A 24,473-nucleotide genomic window follows, 5' to 3' on the forward strand; every position below is an offset into this window, starting at 1 on the left:
AATGAGTGGATAAAGAAAATGTGGTATAGTCACATAACGGATCCTATTCAGCAATAACTGCAACTATATGTTACAACATGGATGAGCCTCAAAATCATTACACTATGTGAAGGAAGTGAGATGCAAAATACTACATATTATATGATGAACATATGAAATTTATAAAAAGGCAAACCTATACAGATAGAAACTAGGTTAATGTCTGTCTGGGCTGAGGTTGAGAATAGAGATTAACTGTAAAAAGGCATGGGGATCTTACCAGGGTGATGGAAATGTTCTAAAGCTTGACTGTGGTAATAGTTGCACAACTCAATAAATTTCATGAATAACTGAAATATATACTTAAAAATGTGTGGTTTTGGGGGCACCTGGGTGGTTCAGTTGATTAAGCATCTGACTTGTAGTTTCAGCTCAGGTTATGATCTCATGGGTTATGAATGAGAAGGGCTCCTTGCTCAGTAGGCAGTGTGCTTGAAGAATCTCTCCCTCTGCCCTTCCCCCCACTCACACATGTATGCTCTCTCTCTCTAAAATAAATAAATCTTTAAAAAAATGTGTGTTTTTTTGGTATGCAAATTACACCTCATCAAAGTTTTTTTAAACTACTTTTTTTTACAAATAAATTAGCTCTAATGTACATTTTTGTTCATTCTAGTTATTAAAAGAACATGAACCTCTTCTGCTTAGAAGTAAATGGACAAAAATTAAGTTAAAATTCTTCCTCTGGTACTTTATTTTATCTGAGAACAACAATACAATTGCTTTTATTAATTAACATGAAAATCGGGGTCCATATTAGACTTTTATCTTTACTTCTGCATCTTCACTTGATCACAAAGTCCTATGGATTTCTCAGTTTGATATTATGTTGATTTCTTTCTCTCAACCATTTCTGTTACTGGCTTCGTTCAGGTCCCTATTTTATGATACTTTTATTATTTTTAAAATGTCCTCATTTGGTAGTTTCTAGGTTTTTGAATTTCATGGAGTAGAAAAAGAAATTTTAAAAAAAGAAATGGGAATAAAACTGCCAACTATAATTTTGCCAAGTAAGGCCAGTAATATCAAAACTTACCTTAACAACTACCATCTACTTTCACTGTACAAAACTTAAGTTGCACTGATTAATTTGATTAAAGAAAACTCTTTCATAAAATGCAGATACCAATTATTTGAAAATACACCCAAAGCATGCAGAATACAAATATGGAAAAGTGATTGCATTAGTCAGTGTACTCCAGAGAAAAAAAATTAATAGGATATATACATACATATATATATATAAGAAGGGATTTATTATGGGAATTGGTCCAAGTGATTATGGAGGCTGAGATATGCCATGCTATGCCCTATGCAAGCTGGAGAATCAGGAAACTGGTGGCATAATTCAATCCAAATCTGAAGTGCTGAGAATCAGGTTCGCTGATGATAAGCTGAGGCCAAAGCCCTGAGAACTGGGGAAAGGTGGGGGGTATGCTGCTGGTCGAAGTCCCCACGTTGGAAGACCCAAGAACCAAGAGCTCTGATGTCTGTGGGCAGCAGAAGATGCATGTCCCAACTCAAAGAGAGAAAGAATTCACCCTTCTCCCACCTTTTTGTTCTATGTGGGTCCTCAAGGGATTAGAGAATTCCCACCCAATCCTCTTTACTTAGTCTACTGATTTAATGCTAATCTCTTCTGGGAACACCCTGTTAGACATGCCAGAAATAATGCTTTACCAGCATTTCTGAGCATGTTGATGCATAAACTTAATCATCACAAATTCACCCCTTGTCAATATGGCACCCATACACCTCACTTTACACCATACTTAATCTCCAAATAAAGACAATAAGGAAGCCATAATTCTGTCTAATATAACTATCTTTCCTACAACAGAAAATGTACTAATCCCTTTCTCAGAAAAGGGTAAATTTATATTGCTTTTACTTTATGAAACTATGTTTGGATACCTCATTTGGACATTCAATTAAAGCAGCCCAAATTGGAGCTCAGTCTGCAGCTTGTTAAAGTCAAGTTGAAGGTATTTTCATACTGCTGTATTAAAATGGAAGCAACCACATTTCATGATATTAAACACAAATGAGAATATTCTGGGTGATTTTAGACAAGCTGAGTAACAACAGTTCTCATAGATCCAAAGATCCCCCTGCTTTGGGGCGCCTAGGTGGCTCAGATGGTTAAGCGTCTGCCTTTGGCTCAGGTCGTGATCTCCAGGTCCTGGGATGGAGCCCCATGTCAGGCTCCCAGCTCAGCTGGGAGTCTGCTTCTCCCTCTGCCGCTGTCTCTCCCCCTGCCTGTGCTCGCTCTCTCTCTTTCCCTCAAATAAATAAATAAATAAAATCTTTAAAAAAAAAAAGAAAAAAAGATTCCCCTGCTTTCTTTCTGTAAGGTTGAAGAAGTCAGCAGAATTGGTCTCAGCGCTGGGGAATCCTGCAAAGGAACTAAGCTCTCCATGCTTAAAATTAATCATACTCTGGTTACTGTAGCTTGGGGTGATGATGGTCCACTAGATTTCTCATGGAGAGTTTAGCAATGGATGAAATCCACATAACAGCTTCCTGATCAATTCCACAGTCCTACATCAACACTGGTCTTATATAGGTTACATAATAAATGAAGGGTTTTGGGATGGGTCTCTCCCACCCACTATCAAAGGTCATACACAGTTTTTCATATTACCAATATAGAACCTAACTTAGGCACTGCCCTCTTTTAAATGTAAGTATAAGAGAGTCAGAAAAGTAGAAAATCCATTATTAAACAATATAGTAAAGGGATTATGTGTTATCTAAACCAAAGTTTTTCTAATTATGGCTCACAAACCATCCACCTCAGAATCACCTGGATTGGAAAGAGGGTTGCCAGGTCCATGTTAAAAAAAATAAATAAAAATGGAGGTTACATTTAGTCCTATTCATTTATAATTTCTTGAAGAATTTTTCAGAATCTTAATTTTTAAAAGCTCCCCACATGATTTTTACTATCATTTACATGTGAAATACATTGGCAGTAAAACTCGACTGCACATTAGAATCACCTGGAGTAATTGAAAAAATAAATACAACTAATGTCTAGACCCCACATGCCAAGATGTTGAGTTGATTTTTCTGATGTCAGCTCTGGGCATCAGTATTTTATAAGAACTCTCCAGGTGATGCTATTTTGAGGACAGCTAAGAACTGCAGGTCTAAAACTTGAAAATTGATGTTCACACCAGTTCCACTAATTCCTACCGCTTACATCTGGTGTATTTCACTCATCTGTATTACTCTCGCAGCCTTTAAATGTAATTGAGTCTACAGCCTATGAACATTGAGCACTCTCTGCACTACAAAGTGTAGCTTCTTGGAAGCAGAAACTCCGAAGACTAAAATCTAGACAGAGGTCGGGTTAGAGAGAGAGCATTCACCTTGGTGCAGGTGGAGGCAGATTTTTGTAGGGACCCAGATTGGAACCTGCAACAAGGTAGTAGCTGCTTATGAGACTTATTGAAGGGAAAGGAATTATCAGGGACAAAAAAGGACAATAAAAGTAGAAGGAGAGTCAAACAAACAAACAAAAACAACTTACGATTTTGAGCAGGTCTCACTCTCGATAGGAAAAGTAGACCAGAATTTTGCTTTGGGAATCTGAGCAAAACACACAGTACTTTTCAGCTTTGTCTCCAATGGGAACATCTTGTTTGTTTGTTTGTTTGTTTGTTTGGTAAGCTTGATGAAGTCCCAGTTCTTTTGTCCCTTTAGATGCTTCCACCACCTCATTACAAGAACGGTTTGCTCAAGGCACACATATGCTCACGGTCAGTACAGAGGCAGGAATAAGGCGACTGAATTCCTCCTAATCTAAGAGCTCAAAGTGGTACTTTTAAGGATCAAGCCTGAACATTACTCATAAGGGTGTAGCTTCCAAGATTCCTTTCTTTTCCTTCCTTTTTTTTAGTGATACACAATTAAGACAGAACCCAGTTTTAAGTGTACAGTATAATGATTTGGTATTGTCTATATTGCAAAATGATTTTTTGGTAGTTTTAAGAAAATAAGAAATAAAAACATTCTCCTTAAAATTAACCCTATTGTCTCATAACTTAATTGGACACAAACATCTGAACTATAACCTTAATTCAAACCAAACTCTTCAGCTTGGGAATCCAGGGTCTCTCATATTTAAGTCCCAAATTATCCTTTTAGGCATACATCCCACCACTTTCTGCACTCTATTCTCTAGTCATTTTATTCGGATGGTTTCTTGTCTCTGCACATTCACTCACACTGTCAGAGACCTATCTGTCTTTAGCAAAATGTTCCTTCCTACAGAAAACCTTCTTCAGTTCTTCATTTGGAAGTCCATCGCAGAGATTTTCATTTTTACTTCTCATTAATTTTATTATGTTCTGAATTGGTACATGTTCAAATATACAAAGATTTGAAGGCAAAATTGTTGAGAAATTCATATTTTAAAATTCTCTTTGGCAGCCAGTAGAAGAAAAAGAGATAGACTCCATTAACTTATGTGTCTATTCTACCTTATTTTCTTTGCTGTAGCCTGATCTCTTTTCAATCATGAATAGCTTCAGCATATACTTTTCATTTTGTCAAATCAATTAAAGCCTAACTTTGAATCTACTCAACACAGTTGTCATTTGCTGTTTCTCATATCCAGACATTATAGGTCTGTAATTAAAATAATTAAAATTTCATTACATTACTAGGAGAAATAAAAAAGGGCACAATTATGTATTTCCTATTATCATTTGAAGGTTAACAATCTCTCTACCTTCAATGTAATGTCTTTATTTTGCTGGGTTTATTTGCTTTACAGGGAGAATACTATTGAATCACATCCTTTGGGGTTTTGTTTTTGTTTTAAATATTTTAACAGCTTTCTGTCATGTGGTTGTGGGAATGAGCACATTGTTGGGCACGTGGTTACCCTCTTACTTCTCTGACAACTCAACTTCATAGTACTCCTAAGAGTCTGGTTACATTTCCTAACAGAATACTTACTTCATTGACAAATTTTAAAGTACAGGGTTTAGATAGTAGATATCACATATAGAAAGTTTCATGGTGGCATGAACTAGAATTGTTAAAATGCCTATGTTCTTATTTTCATGTTGAATGATATGAAAACCATTTTAAGTTATTCTTACATTTTGAGAATTGCACTCAGTGGTGTTGGGATTTTCTTCCTTTGTTGTCTCAACGTGAGAGCTCTCATTCCTTCCAGGAAAGGTTTGCTGAGCCTAGAGAAAGAGAAAGTGAGAAATAAGTTCAACCAATAGATCCATGTGACTATTGTAAAATACGATACAATGGCAACATCACACTCAAGGAAAATGAATACAATGGAAATTTGTATATATCAGAGACCTTAAAAATTGTACATAAAAATTCTTTGAAAGTACATAAAATAAGTTCTGTTCAATTTTGTATTAGTGAGGTCCAATGGCATTATTTTCCCACTGGAAATATTTATTTCTTGCATAATAAGCTTTTATTTTAAGGTTACTACTTCTACAAAAAGCAGGAATCCTGTCTTTTCTCATATTTTAACTCCAAGTATATCTGAGAAATATAAGTGTACACTTCACATTCTCAATCAGAAGGAGAATGCTTCGTAACAGTTCACTATAATTTACATAGAGGATTACATTTATTTCAATGCTTTACTAACTAATCAAGCACTGCTTCATATCTCTGGAAACTTTAAATACTATTCTAAAATTCATCTCTTTAGGAACACTAATTTTTTTAAAAGATTTTATTTATTTGAGAGAGAGAGAGAGAGAATGAGAGGGCAGGTGGGGGGGCAGAGGGACAAGCAGACTCCCTTGCTAAGCAGGGAACCCTATGCTGGGATTGATCCCAGGACCCTGAGATCATGACCTGAGCTGAAGTCAGATACTTAACTGACTGAGTCACCCAGGCGCCCCTAAAAATATTTTTTTAAAGGCAGTTTTTCAGGTTCTGGCCAGGGAAGGGTATGCATAATTAATATATGTAAATATCCACAATAGGCTGGTCTAAGATTATCCACTGAAATGTGTGTTTCTTGGGCAAAGCTGATTTGAATATGCTGTTAGGCTCATCAATCTGTGAGGGTACTATTGTAGGATAGACAAAAACTAAATTTAGTGAATGCTAACATGCTTGGATCTGAAACTGTGATCTCAGTGGAAGAAAGGGGCCTCTAAGCATTGGGGACCCAGGAAGATAAAGACAAAGATATGGTCTGATCAAAGTATCCAAACCCACTCAGATTTTGTCTGTGTTACTTTCACTGACCTGGTTTTCCATAGGCAGTTACATTCCTTCGCAGGGGAACATTCTTACAAAATAATACTTTGATAAAAATAAAAACCAAAGGTATTTCATAAAACTAGTAGAGTATTAAATGTAAAAAAAATCTATAAAACTAGTAGCATATTAGAGAAGTAATAGAAAATAAAGCACTTCAGTTGGCTAAAATAGTTCCTATATTAAGTTACCCAAATCCTGGGCTTTACATATAATAACTGATAAACAAATAACTACATAAAATTCTTTTTTCTTTATACTTAAAGGAGTTCAGCTTCATTGTATGAGTTCCAGAAGGCACTAAGTGTTTTCCCCCTCTCTTAGTCTCTTTCTCTCCTATTCTTCCTTGCTTAAGACCCCTATCTTCTGATCTCCCCTCTATGTATTCCATAAGAATAAGAAATTTAAACAGGAAAACAAAATGTCTTTGAATAAGCCAGTACTCTGTATTAGATGTTGTTGGTGGATATAAAGATGAGAAAGGTGTTGTTTTTGTCTTCATAGAATTTATACAATCTGATTTTTAGTCACATAAATAGCCCTAAGATAAAGCAGATTAATAAAAGAGGGCACAAACAAAATTGTATATATTTGGAGAGAATGGACGTTAAATCCATTTGTGATAATAATAAAAGACACGATGGAAAGAGAAAGCTTTAAAATGAGCCGCTGAGTGATTAAGGCAAGAATGAGGGAGAGCATTCTAGGTGAAGGGTACAGTATAAGCAAAGATATTAGGAAGAAGATTCAGCTGTTTTTCTGTTGGTTTACAAGGTAGCAGTAGAGTGAGCATGAGAAAAATGCTCAAGAAAAATGCTACAAAGTAGGAAGGAAATTCCAAAATTGAGCAGCAAAGTATGCATTTAAATTTAGTAGCCAAGTCAGAGTCCACTGGATATTTTAACGCAGGCATATGGCATGGCTAGAGCCTCTGTTAGGGTGATATAGCAGCAGTATAAAGGCAAAAATGGAACAGAAGAAAATTAGGGTGTGGAATTCAAGAAAGAAACAACAAACATTGATCAAGTAGATGGTAACAAAGGCTGAACTAAAGTATTAATTCTGGCAATAGAAAAGAGATTGCTCCTTGTTGAGAGCAAAGATTAGAACCTCCAAAATTGAAAAATTCTACAGAAATAGAGAAACCCAGAGAAAAGATAGCTTTGTAGCAAAGACGGTTACTTGTGTATTGCTAATAGAGAGTTCAAAGCACTTGTGACTCTTAGAGAGGCACTATTCAATAGCAGTGTTAAATATATTAACATGAATCAAAACAGCTATTTAATATAGCTAAAATCTACTGGACTTCCTATAACCTACAAATTACAGATAATGTGAAGAAATAGGTTAAAAAGTACAGGGGGAATACATAAATGGTAAGAGTTAAGGAGAGTCTCCCCTGGCAATCACAGCAAGAATCACAACTGTAAAAAGATAGAGTAAATCCCATTAACAGGCAAGGAGTAATTTTAGTGTATTTTGTTTCTGTTGAACAATCAAAGCATTGAATAAATAGTCCCAACATACCTTTGAAAATTCATTTATTGTATAACAGCATTAAAAGAAATTGAAATATAAAATTCATTCATCATTCTAGCAATAATTATTTTTACTTCTCAATGTTATCTTTCAGTCTTTGTCTGTATCCTCATGCATGAATATTTACAGAGTCACAATTACAGTGCTCATGACATATTTCTGTTTTTACACATGTATATATGTTTTATCTACCTAAAGATAAATGTGAGGATGTAAGTATTCTTTACATGTCTAATTAACATTTCATAGAATGAACTTGTAAAAATGTATACTTCAGTTAAAGACTGGTGGTTCTGAATTTTAGGTTATAATATTGGGAAGAATATCAGTCTTCTTGGTACCAGTTTGCAAGATAGCTCATATCACACTAGTCATTGGTTTAAATGTCTGACTCTCTTTAAAAGCTGGGAACCCATGAAGGAAAGATATCATGCCTTATTCGTTATTGCATCCTTTGAAGCTAGTACATATTCTGCACTCAGTAAGTTTTGTTTTTCTTTTCATCATTTACTTAAGATATATTTCTTAGGACTAAAGGAAAATAATTAAGGAGCAAAACTAAATCAAGAGGAATGGATATATTTATGTCTAGAGAAGTCTTTCCAAAATATGGCAATTAGAATTATTTCTAGCAGCATGAGTCAAAATTAATCGTGCATACACTCTATGAAAGCAGTGTGTTTGGAACTGAGATCAAACATTAAAAACATAGTTCTTGATCTCAAAGAGCTACCATCTGCTCCTCATTAATTGTCATCATATCTTTTACCTTCCTAATAGCTCCTGATTTCATTCTGGAGGGTTACCTCGTTCATGGTATGGTGTTTCCAAAGTACTGTTTTATGTGTCAAATTCCCTGACCCATCCAAGATATTGGCACGTGACCCAAGTGAGGTCATGATACCTCCATTCTTATAATATTGATTACATTAAGAGGAGCCATAAATGGTTAGGTACACTAATTCCAGTAGGGTGCCTTGTCCAAGTTGTTTCTACAATAAGACCCTTCCTTATGGTTCATACGTCCAGTCTTCTAAAGCAGCCTTTGTTTCTGCCCATTTCCAGATGTGTTACTTCTATCTTTTCCTTGGTACTATGAGCTCCTGATATTCTATCAATAAAGCCCCTTAATTTAATCTGGTAAGGGTCAGTGTTGGTTGCATGTAATCACAGAGACCTGGATGATACAGGGAGTCAAATCAATAAAATAAAACTGATAGCATAACATAAGGGCTGAGGTAAAGCTTTACCATGGAAACTAACAGGAGGGAAACCTAACCCAGCTAGAGAAGCTCAAAAGAATAATAACAGGCTCACCAATGATGGAGATTACATTTTAGGGTAGATATTCAATATCTTCCTAAAAATATAAATATGTAGCATATTAATAAATTTTAAGGTTTGGTTTTTTTTCATGCAAGTACTGTACATTTGTGAAAATGCTCCCAGATTTTGGTGGTAAGGCTGAGACAAGGAATATGTCCAAAATAAAAGGTTTTATCTATCTATCTATCTATCTATCTATCTACCTACCTACCTACCTCTCTATCTGTTTTTATGGGATTTTGTTACTTTGGACAGATGATAAAAAGAGCTTTATTAACTATTAAGTTCACAAAAAGCAAAGAGAAAAGAATGACAGTGTAACTTTTCTCCTCCATACGTTTGCCAAGGCTACGCTTGTGCTCACATATTAATAAACTGAGGTGCCTGGTTTGCCAATGTCTATATCAATACTGAAGTTATCTCCATTTTGCTTCAGGAAAAAAAATTACATATATTACTTTCAACAACTGGAGGAAATGATACATTGCTTCACCAGTGTGAGCAACGAAGTATAAAAAGTTAAATCACTTTAAATACAAAAATGTAGTATTTAATTGAGGAACTGCTTACACTTAAATATAATACATGTAATGCTTAATATAGGCTTTTGCCATCAGTGAGATGCTCCTTGTGGAAAGAAGCTTTGTTGAATATGATGAATTAATACAGAATGGGAACTGACTTTGGAGAAAAGATAATATACCTTTGGAGTTAAAGAAATGAGGATTCAGATTCTGGATTAGCCATAAATAAATTGGGGACTTGGAAAATTTATATAATTCTGGAGGGTCTCTGTTTTCTGCTGCTTTGCTAAATTAGGTCAAGAATACCTAGCCTGCAGTATGGTTTTGTTTTGTTTTGTTGGTTGTTCTTTTTTTTTTTACTTTATATTTTTATTTTATTTTATTTTAAAGATTTTATTTATTTATTTGACAGAGAGAGAGAGAGAGATAGGGAGAGCAGGAACACAAGCAGGGGGAGTGGGAGAAGGAGAAGCAGGCTTCCCACCAAGCAGGGAGTCCAATGTGGGGCTCGATCCCAGGACCCTGGGATCACGACCTGAGCCGAAGGCAGACGCTTAACAACTGAGCCACTCAGGCGTCCCTTTACTTTATATTTTTAGAGCAATTTTAGGTTCACAACAAAATTGAGGGATAGGTACGGAGATTTTTCATACAGCCCCAGTCCCACACATGCATGGCCTCCCCCATTATCAACATCTCACACCAGGTTGATACAAATCTTATCAAGGATGGACCTGCATCAACACATCATAGTCATCTAGTGCCCATAGTTTTCATCAGGGTTCACTCTTGGGTTTGGAATAATGTATAATAACATATATCCATTATTATATTATCAGAATATTTTTCATGGCTCTAAAAATGTTCTGTGTCCTGCCTATTCATCCTTACCTTCCTCAACCCTGGTAACCACTATTCTTTTAATTTTTTCCATAGTTTTTCCTTTTCTAGAATGTCTTATAGTTGAAATCATACAGTACGTAGCTATTTCAGATTGACTTCTTTCATTTGGTAATATGCATATATGTTTCCTCCATGTCTTTTCATGACCTAATAGCTCATGTCTTTTTAGTATTGATTAATATTCCATTGTCTGGATGTACCATAGTCCAAGACCAGATGACTCACAGCGATTTCTACAAATACTTAATGAATAATTAATACCAATCCTTCTCAAGCTCTTCCTAAATATAGAAGAAGAGCAAATAATTCCAAACTAATTTCACAAGGCCAGCATCACACAGACACCAAAGTCAGACAAGTACACTGCAAGAAAAGGAAGTTGCAGGACAATATCCCTGATAAACATGGATGCAAAAATTCTCAACAAAATATTAGCAAATCAAATTCAAAAATACACTAAAAAGATCATATACCATAATCAAGCGGGATTTATTCTAGTGATGCAGGATGGTTCAATATCTGTAAATCAGTCAGTGTGATATTATCATATTAACAAAGTGAAGGATAAAATCATATAAGCATCTCAGTATGCAGAAAAAGCATTTGTTAAAACTCAACATCCATTTACCTCTCAAAAACTCTCAACAAAGTGGTTATAGAGGAAACGTACTTAAACGTAATAAAGACCACATATAACAAGCCCACAGTGAATATCATATTCAATGATGAAAAGCTAAAAGCTTTTCCTCTAAGATGAGGAATAAGACAAGAATATCCACTCTCGCCATTTTTATTCAACACAGCATTGGAAGTTCTAGCCAGAGCAGGTAGGCAAGAAAAAATAAATAAAAGGTATCCAAATGGAAAGAAATAAGTAAACTTGCCTCTGTTCACAGGTGATGTGATATTATATATATATATATATATAGAAAACCCTGAAGACCACTCCAAAAACCTGTTAGAACTAATAAGACATTCTGGATAGTAAATGAATCCAGTAATGTTGCAGGATACAATGACAATATACAAAAATCTATTCTGTTTCTATACATTAATAACAAATTATCAAAAAGAAAAATTAAGGGAGTGCCTGGGTGGCTCAGTTGGTTAAGCCTTAGGCTCAGGTCATTATCCCAGGGTCCTCTGTTTTGCTTCTCCCTCTCCTGCTCCCCCTGCTTGTGCTCTCAATCTCTCTGCCGTCACATAAATAAATAAAATCTTAAAAAAAAAGAAAAGAAAGAGAAATTAAGAAAATAATCCCAGTTACAATAGCATTAAAAACTATAAAATGCTTAGAAATAAACTTAAACAAGGAGATGAAAGACCTGTACACTGAAAACTATAAAACCTTAAAGAAAAAAATTGCAGAAGACACAAATAAATAGATAAATATTTCATGCTCATGAATTGGAAGACTCAATATTGTTAAAATGTCCATGGACCCAAAGAAATCTACAGATTCAATGCAATCCTTATCAAAATTCTAATGGCATTTTTCACAGAAATAGATTAAATAATCCTAAAATGCATGTGGAACCACACAAGACCCCGTACAGCCAATGCAATCTTAACAAAGAACAAAGCTGAAGGCATCAGGCTCCCTGATTTCAAACTATACCATAAAACTATAGAAATAAAAAAAGTGTGGTATTGGTACAAAAACAGAGACACATGGATCAATGGAACAGAACAGAGAGCTCAGAAATACACTTGCACATATATGTTCAATTAATTTATGATACAAATGCCAAGAATATACAATGGGGAAAGGACAGTCTCTTCAATAAATGGTGGTGGGGAAACTGGACAGCCACATGCAAAGTAATAAAACTGGACTGCTATCTTACACCATACACAAAAATGAACTCAAAATGGATAAACATCTTGAATGTAAGACCTGACACTATAAAATTCCCAGAAGAAAATGTAGGTAGTAAGCTCCTTGATATTGGTCTTGGAGATGATATGACACCAAAAGCAAAGGCAACAAAAGCAAAAATAAGTAAGTGAGATTACATCAAACTAAAAAACTTCTTCCCAGCAAAGGGAACCATTTACCAAAATGAAAAGACAATGTACTGAATGGGAAAAATATTTTCAAATCATATATAGATGGCCAATGGGTACTTGAAAAGATGCTCAACATCACTAATCATCAGGGAAATGCAAATCAAAACCACAAGGAGATATCACCTCACACTTGTTAGAATGGCTATTATAAAAAAGATAAGAAATAACAAGTGTTGGTGAGGATGTGCAGAAAAGCCCCCCCACCCCACCCTCTGCTGTTGGTAGGAATGTAAAGTGGTGTCGTCATTATGGAAAACAGTATGAAGTTTTCTAAAAAAATTAAAAACAGAACTACCATATGATCCAGCAATTCCACATCTGGGTATTTCTCTGAAGAAAACAAAAACACTAACTTGAAAAGATATATGCGTCCCCATGTTCATTGCAGCATTATTTACAATAGCCAAGACATAGAATCAAATTAAGTGTCCAACCAAGGATGAATGGATAAAGATGCAAATGTAATATTATCAGATGTATATAATATTATTCAGCCATAAATAGAATGAAATTTTGCCACTTGCAACAACAGGGTTGGACCTTGAGAATATGTTAAGTAAAATAAGTCACACAGAAAAAGACAAACACTATGTTCTCATTAAAAGCAAAAAACAAAACATAAAACCAAGAAATGATACAGAGAACAGATTGGCGATTGCCAAAGGTAGGGACTAGGAGGTGGGCAAAATGGGTGAAGGGGGTTAAAAGGTATATATTTTCAATTATAAAATAAGTAAGTTATGAGGGTTTAATGTATAGCATGGTGACTATAGTTAATAATACTGCATTAAATAATTTGAAAGTTGTTAAGAAACTAATCTTCAAAGTTCTCATCACAAAAAAAAATAATTTTGTGACTATGTATGGTGATGGATGTTAACTAGAAATTATTGTGGTGATCCTTTTGCAATATATACAAATATCAAATCATTATGTTGTATACCCGAAACTAATATGATGTTATATGTCAATTATATCTCAATAAAAAAACTGGAAAGCCAAAGGGAAATGGGTACAAGCAGCAATGTGGATGGTGGCAAACCACTGAAATTATATTTATTTTCTAATCATAAACTTCGATGTTTTTAAGATTTTGAATTACAGATTGAAAATAAACTGTTTTCGTTAGATAAAAACAAACACAATAACAGAGTGTCTACGTACAATGGAGGCCCCATGAAGATATATGTTATGTCTTATGGCAAAAGAGTAAGTATTATCTTATATGGTAAAGGATGTGATGAAATTAAGGACCTTGGGAAGAGGAAATTACTCGGTGTCTTAGTCCAATTAGGCTGCCATAACAAAATGTCATAGACTGGGTGCCTTAAACAACAGAATATTTTCTCATAATTCCTGAGGCTGAAAATTCCCAGATCAGATTAAGCAGGGTTTGGTGTTTGGTGAAGGTTCTCTTCTTTACTTGGATACTGCTGCCTTCTAAGAGTGTTCTCACATGGCAGAGAGAGAGCAAGCTCTCTGGAGTCTCTTCTTATAATCTTACCAGATCAAGGCTCTAACCTTATGACCTTAAATACTGAATTACTTCCTTAAAGGCACTTTCTCCAAATACAATTAAAGCTTCAACATGTGAGTTTTAGGGGGACACAGTTCAGTCTACACCACCCTGGATTATATGGATGGGCCCTAAATACCCCCCTGAGTGTCTATCTAAGACAGAGGGAGATTTCTTATATACACACAGAAGAGAACACAATGTAAAGATGAGGGTAGAGACAAGAAGGATACAGACACAAGCCTAGGAATGTTCACACAACCCCCAGAAATTGAAAGAGGCATGCATGGAACATATTTATCCCTATAACTCCCAAAGAGAGTATGGTACTGTGAGATTTCAGACTTCAAATCTCTAAACATGTGAGAAAATAAATCTCTGTTATTTTAAGCCATCACATTTTTTGTGATTTGTTACAGTAACCACAGGAAACTAAACTACCTCTTCCAGTAATTTAGAAATGTGTTAGATACTCATTTTCCTAGCACTTGAATATGTTCCATAATTCTTTCCAAAGCAAAGTAATTTTTAAATTTCCTCAGTAGTATATCCAAGGTTCTCTTTTCTTTTTTTTAAAAGATTTTATTTATTTATTTGAGAGAGAGAGCACGAGCAGGGGGAGGGGCAGAGGAAGAAGCCAACTCCCGGTTGAGCAGGGAGCCCGATGAGGGACTCGATCCCAGGACCCTGGGATCATGACCTGAGCCGAAGGCAGACACTTAACCGACTAAGGCACCCAGGCGCCCCCTCTCGTCTTTTCTGATGAAAAATCCCAAAGCCTAAACCTTTCAAATAGTACTGAAAACCTTCTTAAATGTAAAAACTATTAAAGAAACTGCTTTATTTTATTTTATTATGTTATGTTAATCACCATACATTTCATCATTAGTTTTCGATGTAGTGTTCCATGATTCATTATTTGCGTATGACACCCAGTGCTCCATGCACTACGTGCCCTCTTTAATACCCATCACCAGGCTAACCCATCCCCCCACACCCCTACCCTCTAGAACCCTCAGTTTGTTTCTCAGAGTCCATAGTCTTTCATGGTTCGTCTCCCCCTCCGATTTCCACCCCCTTCATTTTTCCCTTCCTGCTATCTTCTTCTTTTTTTTTTTTTAACATATAATGTGCTTTTTAAATGGATGAAATGAGCATCCTTAGCAGTGTACTTGTCAAAAAAAGAATTCCAGAATCAATGGCATATCTTGGTCACTTCCACATTCTGTTGGAGAAAGCATAGGCATGTGTATTACATATGTGGCTTCTCTCTAATTTAAATTGATTTGTATATACTGTGTGTGTTTATTTTTAATATATCACATGAGGAAATTGGAATAGGTGATGTGTGAAGTTCTTTCCTTAGCAGCAGAAAGATCCAGAAGAATAATCGGGAATGTAAAAGTGAATGGAAAAATAGCTTTGATTCCAGGCTCACAAATAGTATTCTCACAGCAATGATAAGTGCAAATATATATATATATATATATATATATAGACACACACACACACTACATATATGCAAACGTATATAAACATATATAAATATATATCACAACATATTTCTTTCAACTGGTAAGCACTTTATAATATTTAATTGTCTTAAAACAGAATGCGATAGATTTCTTTTTTTTTTTTTTAAAGATTTTATTTATTTATTTGAGAGAGGATGAGAGGAGAGAGAGAGAGAGCACATGAGAGGGGGGAGGGTCAGAGGGAGAAGCAGACTCCCTGTTGAGCAGGGAGCCTGATGCGGGACTCGATCCCGGGACTCCAGGATCATGACCTGAGCCGAAGGCAGTCGCTTAACCAACTGAGCCACCCAGGCGCCCGATAGATTTCTAACCAAGACTTAATAACAACGATTACATTTACTCTCCTACCTGAACAAATGAAAAAAAAATTGGAAAAAAGAGGAAACAATGGTATTAAGAAAACTGACAACAGACAATGAGGGGACAGTGGTTCCTTAAAGACAGGACACAAATGAGATGCATAGAGCCTGTATCATTGTCAGCTAGAGACCAGGAGAAGGGTATTGAGGAACTGTCAATGAGAAACGATGGGCACCAAAGACCACTATTAGTAGGGATGAATTCTACCAAAGCCTACATGCACTGGTCTCTCCAGAGACCAAATCATGGTCTGTATCTTCCTTGTAATGAGGACCATGAACATGAATGAAATGATTGGAATTGTTTTGTTGACTTAATTTAGTTCCCAGGGTCCTGACACAAAAATGAAATCATGAACTTTTTTTTTTTTTGAGAGAGGGAGAGAGAGCGAGAGCACGCACGCATGTGCATGAGGGGGGTGGTGGGGGCAGGGGAGAAGGAGAGAGAGAATCTTAAGCAGGCTCCATCTCACGACCCCGGGATCATGACCTGAGCAGAAATCAAGAGTGGTAGGCTTAACCAACTGAGCCACCCCGGTGCCCCCAAATCATGAACTTTTTAAAGGCAAAGACAATGCCTCTTTCATCTCTACAACTCTTCACAACTAGCATCAAGATTGACAAAAGGAAGACTTTTGATGTTGTTTAGAAGAATAGCAACATCACAGAACTCTTCATACTGTATCTCACCTGAACTCTGCAAGGCCTTTGAGGTGAAGAAACTGAGACTGAGATGTTCACTGAGTCACCAAAATCAAAATGCTTTTGGATGATACAGCTGTCATATTCTGATTTCTTTGTGTTTCCAACTCCATCTTAATACCTCCCTATTAGAGATAGTAGTTGATAGGATTTATCACCATTTACTATATTTCCTCTCTTCACCCTCAATTTATGTAATGACTCTCCCCAAGCATCTAGTTTCTGTATTATGTGCTCCTGGTAAAAAGAAAGGGGGGCCTTTACAGAGTATTTTTTTCTGTAGAGCCCAGTTTGCTACAATATACTTTAACTTCATTAAGTTTGCTTTGTGATCAAGTAATTGCTTTAGGAATTTTTTTTTTTTAAATTAGGACATAAAATTACACTCTATTTGAAGAATATAAATACCCATATGTATTTATTAAATTAAATTTAGCAAATATATGATTTTTCTACATACTCATTAAGTTTGATCTAGTAAAAATCTCTGATAATTTTATAGATTGTTGACAAATGCAAGTCATAAGGAAGGGTGGTATGAATGCCATCCACCCATAATTTTCCCAGAATCATCCATTTTTAAACTTTAGCTCACATATATAAAATGAGGCAAAGAGAGTGACCAGAAAAACTGTATATGGTGATAGTTAAAAACAATTTTGGGGGGACTCAGAATATTAGAAAAAGAAAAAAAAAAACTTGAAAGAACAAAGCTTCTCCTTGCTCTACCTCCCTCTCTAACCTTAGGGTAAAATAATATGCTACAATAGAAATAAAATATATCCTTAGCTAATATACAATTTCCAAAGCTCAGTTAATGCCCTTCTAGTGCTGTGCTCCTATTTCTACTGAAGTCCTTCTGTTATACTTCAGCAGAAAATACACATCCTTATCTTTGGATACCTCTTATTTCCCATTCTTACGGTATTTCCTGAATAACAGCTTTAACTTGAAAGCCCAAAGCTTCCTGACATTCTGTTTCTCTCCAGCTCTTCAGTCTCAGATTGTTTACCAAAGTTGCTAAGAGGAAACACAGACCCTCTTGTGGGAATCTGTATAATAGAGTTATCTCTAAATAAGAGTCAACAAATCATTCCCTAAAACCAAACAGAGCTGACTGGAATTTTAACAAAAACAAATCCTGGAGGGCACCCAAATCTCCTTTTGGTCTAATGTGAGAAGTTGTGATAAATTCTATAAATATGTACTATTCCCATTATCAAAAATTACTTTGTTTGACAGGACCCCTTGCAGCAACCCCGGGGTGTTCTGTATATTCTGAGCAAGTCACACACTATCCTCTCTGTGCTTTTGTTTAATTTGCTCCTTCTGTCCCAATTTGTTTTCTCCCGACTCTGTAATCTGAATCCTACCTGTGCGAGTGGCCCCAGCTCAGCCACTCCTTCCTTCACAGAATAACTCAGTAACCTGATTGATATTACATATATGGATGTGTGTGGCCTATATGCATAAGGAAGACTGTTTGCAAATGGATTGGAAGGATACATGGATACGTTTGATTAAAATCTGAAACAACGAGGTTAATTAAAGTGGGAGTGAAGACTTCTACTGGTTTAAAAAATTGAAATAATTAAAATAATTTTAAAGACACTGAGTTTGCTTTATTTTTCTTTTTGTTGGGAGAAGAGGGGTAACTAATAGTTTTTATTTATAGAGCCCTTGCCATATGCCAGAAGAATGTAAGTTAATATGTGCACTGTATTTCAGCAAATAATCAGGCTACCCTTTAAAAATGAGGAAACTCAATTCAGAGTTTAAGGAATTTGCCCATGCGGTGCCTGGGTGGCGCAGTTGGTTGGGCATCTGACTCTTGATTTCCGCTAGGTTGTGATCTCATGGTCGTGGGATCGAGGTGCACATACGGCTCTCCGCTCAGCACAGTGCTGGCTTGATTCTCTCACCCTTTCCTTTCGACCCTCCCACTCACTCTCTCTCTCTCTCAAATAAATAAATACTTCTTTTTTATTCTTTTAAAGAAATTTTCCCAGATTTGACAGGTAAGACAATGGTAGAGCTCATTCAAATACTCACTCCTTAATCACAGTGAATCCTAATATTGGACCACTGTAAAATTTGATTAGGAAAAAAAATTGACATTTTAAGTCAATAAACTTACATTGTTTTTACCTACATTGTTTATATGCTACTTTCCAAATAGAGCACTTCTGAAGCATATTAGAAAGAATAATATTCACAATGCAACAATTCATCTCCAGAGGTTAAATGGTTTGTAATTATGAAACTTTAATAAATCAATTCCAATGCCTAATCTGAATCTTTACTACCAAATTTTCAAATATATTCCCTTTCATCTCATTTTAATAGAAATACAGAGAAGCTAAAACTAAAAATTACAGTTCAGTAATATTTCCTACATAGAATGTCCAGATAACTCAACTTCCCAGTCTAAACTTACTTTTGTAACTTTCTAATAATAACCTTTAATGTAGGACTTCTTAAACTTCTGCCAATTGATATTGAATTATAGGTATAATTTTCTGTGGAGAGAGAGTCCATTGCTTTTATAACATGAGTAGAGTCTGCAAAATCTCAAATGACTAAGGACAACTGACCTAAAGTACATTCCCCTATTTTTGCCTCAACCCTAATGCCTTGTACACACCCTTCCTCTTTAGGGTGGTGTTAAGTATGCCATCCACTTATTTGTTCAGTCATTCAAAAACTACTTCCTGGGTGACCTAGATGTGGCCAGAATATGGCAGAATATAAAACAGACACAATCCCTGTGTTCAAGGAGCACCCAGTCTGCTAGAAGAATTGCATGAAAACAGGTTACCTCACAAAAATTTAATTAAGTATAATCTGGCTAACTACCATGAAAGATTTTTCAATTGCTTTGAGAGTACAGCACACAATAGAGTGAGCCGACTCATCGGGAGGGTCAGGTAAGTTTTCCTGAAGAAATAGCACTGAAAACAAGACCTGAAGGATGAGCAGTTCCCCGGGTGAGGAGGCCAGGCAGAGCCTTCTGAGTGAAGGAGAATAGGTACAGGATTGAGGAATAAGAAAACTTTCTAACTTTAAGGAACCCAAAGAAAGCAATATGCTGAGGAAAGATAAGAACTGATGAAAAATCCAGTTAGAGTGGTAGGCATGGGTGTCTCCTTAATGTCTGCCTAATTCTCTCTCCCATCTGACTTTTAGCTCTACCCCCAGAGGCATCCACATTTTCTATAGTTACAGCTTTCTTCCCCATCTGACCCCACACAGATGCCCTATCTCCCCCTCGACTGCATCCTCCAAAATGCTGACAGTGCAGTGTGGTGAAAGACAAAGCTCAAGGCGATCATGTTGATTGATCTTCCTCTGTTGGCATTCAGGTTAACATAACAATTCCTGGGCTGAAAACAGAAGCTCCTTCTAAACCTCTCTTCTACCTATCTTTCTATACCTGCCTGTTACCCAGTTACTGTTCTCATTGTCAATACTCCAAACCTCACCACTCACCACTTCAAACGCTCCCTCCTTCTCTTTCCTCTCTCATTCACATTTGTGTGTACACACATACATACACACGTGTGTCTGCACAGTGTTTTTAGGTCTTGCATTATTCCTAACTGTCCCCTCCTCTGTTCCTCAGCCCATGGTTACTTCTTCTACTTTCCCCCAAATCCTTTTCCTGATAAATTTCCACTTACCCTTGAAACACACTTGGAGTATAACATGCACTAATGAATCTTTCCAAAGTCTCCCATGGAAGATCACATTTTTCTTCACGTTGTGTCCTTTTTTTTCATTGACATGTTAGTTTTTTAACATATTACATAACATAATAACAAATATATTTCTAATATGTTTAATTATCTTTCTCCTTTATCATACTGAAGACTCGATCAGTTAGAAATCATTTAGTTGTAAGTTATATAATCCCCGACTAAAAACAGCCTAGGCACTAAGAGTTATTATCTCACATAAGAAATCCTAATATAGAGTTCTAGAGTTGGTTAATTCTGTAATCCAGGATGTTGCCAGGATCCAGTAATTTTCCATCTTTCTGCTTGCTGTTTTCAGAACACTCCTACATAATTACAAGACGGCTACAGCAGTTCTAATTTAATAACTTTCTGCATTATTCTTTTGGCTATACACTACCATATGCCCATTACAGATTTCATCAGTTGTAGATGGTAGAGTCCAATTAATAAAACAATTTAAAAAGTTATTAAATTAGACCCCAAGAGAAATTATTTATTCAGGGGACCCCAACCCAATATATCATAAAGATACGCAAGGCTTCCAAGAATTCAAAGTAGATAATGGTTGTACTAGAGCAGCAGAGAGGAAAATAATGTCTGCAGGTGATTAAATGTAGAATCAAAACCTAAGCATTTGATAATAGCAGAATCCATTTATAGGTATATAAGCCAACACCAGGAAAATAACTCTATAGAGATGACAACAGAAAAAAAAAAAAAAAAGATGTAATTAGTGAAACATAAATGGTTATATAGTGCTGCAATGAAGATTGATTTGATACCTCAAATCAAAAAGAATGGAATTTTGGAGTGACTGGCTGACTCAGCTGGTAGAGCATGCAACTCTTGATCTTGGGGTCCTGAGTTCAAACCCCACGTAGGGCATAGAGCTTACTTTGAAGAAGGAGGAGGGTGGGGTGGGGAATGGAATTTTGTTCAAAAAACCTGATATTTAGGTCCAGAAAAATGAGAGTGCCTGAAAATAGGCTGGGTGTAACTGGTTTTTCTGGAGGGAAATGTGGTCAGTTAAAAATGGGGAGATGAGTGATCATACTTTATTAGGAAACCACAAGTGCAAGATGTTGGTTCTTGGACATTTTTTTTTTTTTAAAGATTTTATTTATTTATTTGAGAGAGAGAGACATAGCAAGAGCAGGAACACAAGCAGGGGGAGTGGGAGAGGGAGAAGCAGGCTTCCCGCAGAGCAGGGAGCCCGATGTGGGACTCGATCCCAGGACCCCGGGACCACGACCTGAGCCGAAGGCAGACGGTTAACGACTGAGCCACCCAGGCGCCCATCTTGGACATTTCTTTTAAAAAATTCTCAGAAAATGACTTTAGTTGTATGAACAGAGTATGTGGTATTAGACAAAGTAATTTTCTCCAAAGTAAAGGTCTTTTGTTGTTGTTCTTTTGTGTCCATCATAGTAAGGCTGCTATGGAATCATTCCCATTTTTATACATAAAAATGTTAGACTTCAGAAAACAGTGGATTTTCAAAAGGGCCTGGAACCTTGATTACATGCTTGGTGCAGTTCACAGATGGTTATTAACACAGGTGGAACTTATGAATTCCTTCAAAATATTATGAGACTTTAATATTCTACAAAAGCCCATTCCAGGATGTGAAGCTCTTAAGTCATTATTAAGAAGGTTAAGTATGTGACACTAAATCAAAATAACATGCCCTTCTGCTCCTATTTCTTGCTTCTGACAGCGGCTTCAAGAAACCTCAGAAATCAGGTCTCCCTAACATCAGCTTCAAAGGTGCGCCTGACAAAACCTTAAGCTCAATAACTTATTAGATAATCATTCATTTAGTAAACAATCATTTATTACCTACTGTATTGGTGCTAGGCACTGTATTAAATGCTGTTGAGTAGAGGGATGAGTGAGGAAGGAAGGGGGATGTGAAAATGAACAAGCAGGATTTCTCTCTCTACATACTCTATTCTTATGGTAGAGTACAAGACAGATCTTTATCTAAATGTTACTTATATATTTATTAAAAAGGACAAATGGAAAAAAATTAAAACAGAAATAAGGAGATACATGAATCAATTATAGTGTACATCTACAAGGAAATGATATATAAAATAATTCAAATAACATTTACAATGAATTTTAATGAGATGTTATTATTTCACTCATACAATGTCAGCCAACTGTATTACTTTTTGTGAGCAACCTAGTATCTCTGTAATTCATTTTATTCATATGAAAGACGAGGATACATTCTGTATGATGGTGGATACATGTCATTATACAATTGTCAAGATACATAGAATTTACACCACCAAGAAGCCTAATGTAAACAATGGGCTCTGGGTGATATAATGAGGTGTCCATGTAGGTACATCAATTATAACAAATGTACCACTCTAGTGAGAGGTGTTAATAGTGGAGGAGGTTGTCTGTGTGGGAGGGTTGGGGCAGGGGGGCAAAGAGTATATGGGAACTCTCTGCATTTCTGCTAAATTTTGCTATTACCTGAAACTGCTCTGAAAAATGAAGTCCATTTGAAGGAAAAAAATAATGAGAGTACTGGATTATAACGTAAAATCTAAAATAAATATCTATGAGTCCATCTGATATAAATAAGTGACTGAATGAATAAATAAATGGGAGGAGGACAAATATTCCTTACGGAAGAATTCTAAATAATATATACACAGACATTCCCTCTGTAAAAGGTAAAACTTAACTACCCTTCCCTTGAGTGTAGGCTAAACTTAATGATTCATTTCCAAAGAATAAAGTACGGAAAAGGACAAGTGCTAACTTTGTGGAGAAATCTGGCACGTACCATCTTAACCAAGTGATGAGGATTAACATCACCAATGATGTCATGTACCTGATACAATGATAAGAAGAGTACCACAACTTTGTGATATTATTTAGAAAAATCCATAACGCCAGTCTAAGCATGACCACCCATCAGACAGCCCTGGTTTGGGGGATGGATATTCTACAAAATATTTGGCCATGACTTCTAAAGTGTCAAGGTTATGAAAAACAAAGACTGAAAAACTGTCACAAACCAGAGGAGACTAATGAGACATGATGTCTAAAAATGCAATGTAGTACCCTGAATTGGATATCCTGAAATATAAAAAAAAGGACATTAGTAGAAAAACTGGTGAAACTCAAGTAAGGTGTGTAGTTTGGTAATGATGTATCAATGCTAATTTCTTAGTTTTGATAAATGCCCATAGCTATGGAAGATGTTAACATTAAGGAAAGTTGAGTGGAGGGTATATAGGAACCCTGTACTATCTTTGTAATGTATTTTTATTAAGTCTAAAATTTTTCCAAAGGAAAAAAATTTAAAAGAATGAGGATAACAGTATTTCTTCCTTCTAGAGTTTTGTGAGGATTAAATATGTTCATATGGGTATAGCACAATTCAACAAATGTCAACTATTGGTATTATTACTATTACCATTATTTTCCAAATTTGTCCATGACAAATAAACATACTTTTTTTAAAAAAAGATTTTATTTATTTATTTAAGAGAGAGCACGAATGGTGGGAGGGGCAGGGGGAGAGGGAGAAGCAGACTCCCCACTGAGCAGGGAGCCCGATGCCTGCTCGAGCCCAGGACTCTGAGATTATGACCTGTGCCCAAGTCAGACGCTTAACCGACTGAGCCACCCAGTCATCCCTTAGCATATGTTTTATAATAAAAATAATTAATATTTTTAGGGGAACCTGGGTGGCTCAGTCATTAAGTTTCTGCCTTTGGCTCAGGTCATGATCCCAGGGTCCTGGGATTGAGCCCCACATCGGGCTCCTTGCTCGGTGGGAAGCCTGCTTCTCCCCCCCGACCCCCCCTGCTTGTGTTCCCTCTCTTGCTGTGTCTCTCTCTGTCAAATAAATTAATGCAGTCTTTAAAATAAAATAAAATAAAAATAATTTATATTTTTAAAAAGTAGTTGATATTATAAATGATGAGTGGACC

The 24,473-nt window shown here is 36.0% G+C and overlaps 1 protein-coding gene across 2 annotated transcripts in view; it reads right to left on the minus strand.

Annotated features, from left to right (window-relative positions):
* The window catches only part of LUZP2 (leucine zipper protein 2), a 462,949-nt gene that overhangs the window by 26,288 nt on the left and 412,188 nt on the right, over positions 1-24,473 (minus strand). For both annotated transcript variants that reach the window (XM_078058292.1, XM_078058291.1), the window contains exon 10: positions 5,154-5,246. In XM_078058292.1, coding sequence (XP_077914418.1) covers positions 5,154-5,246 — 93 coding nt within the window. The remainder of the gene's footprint in view (positions 1-5,153; positions 5,247-24,473) is intronic.

This window comes from Halichoerus grypus, chromosome 11 (genome assembly GCF_964656455.1).
Source record: "Halichoerus grypus chromosome 11, mHalGry1.hap1.1, whole genome shotgun sequence".
NCBI classification, from domain to species: domain Eukaryota; kingdom Metazoa; phylum Chordata; class Mammalia; order Carnivora; family Phocidae; genus Halichoerus; species Halichoerus grypus.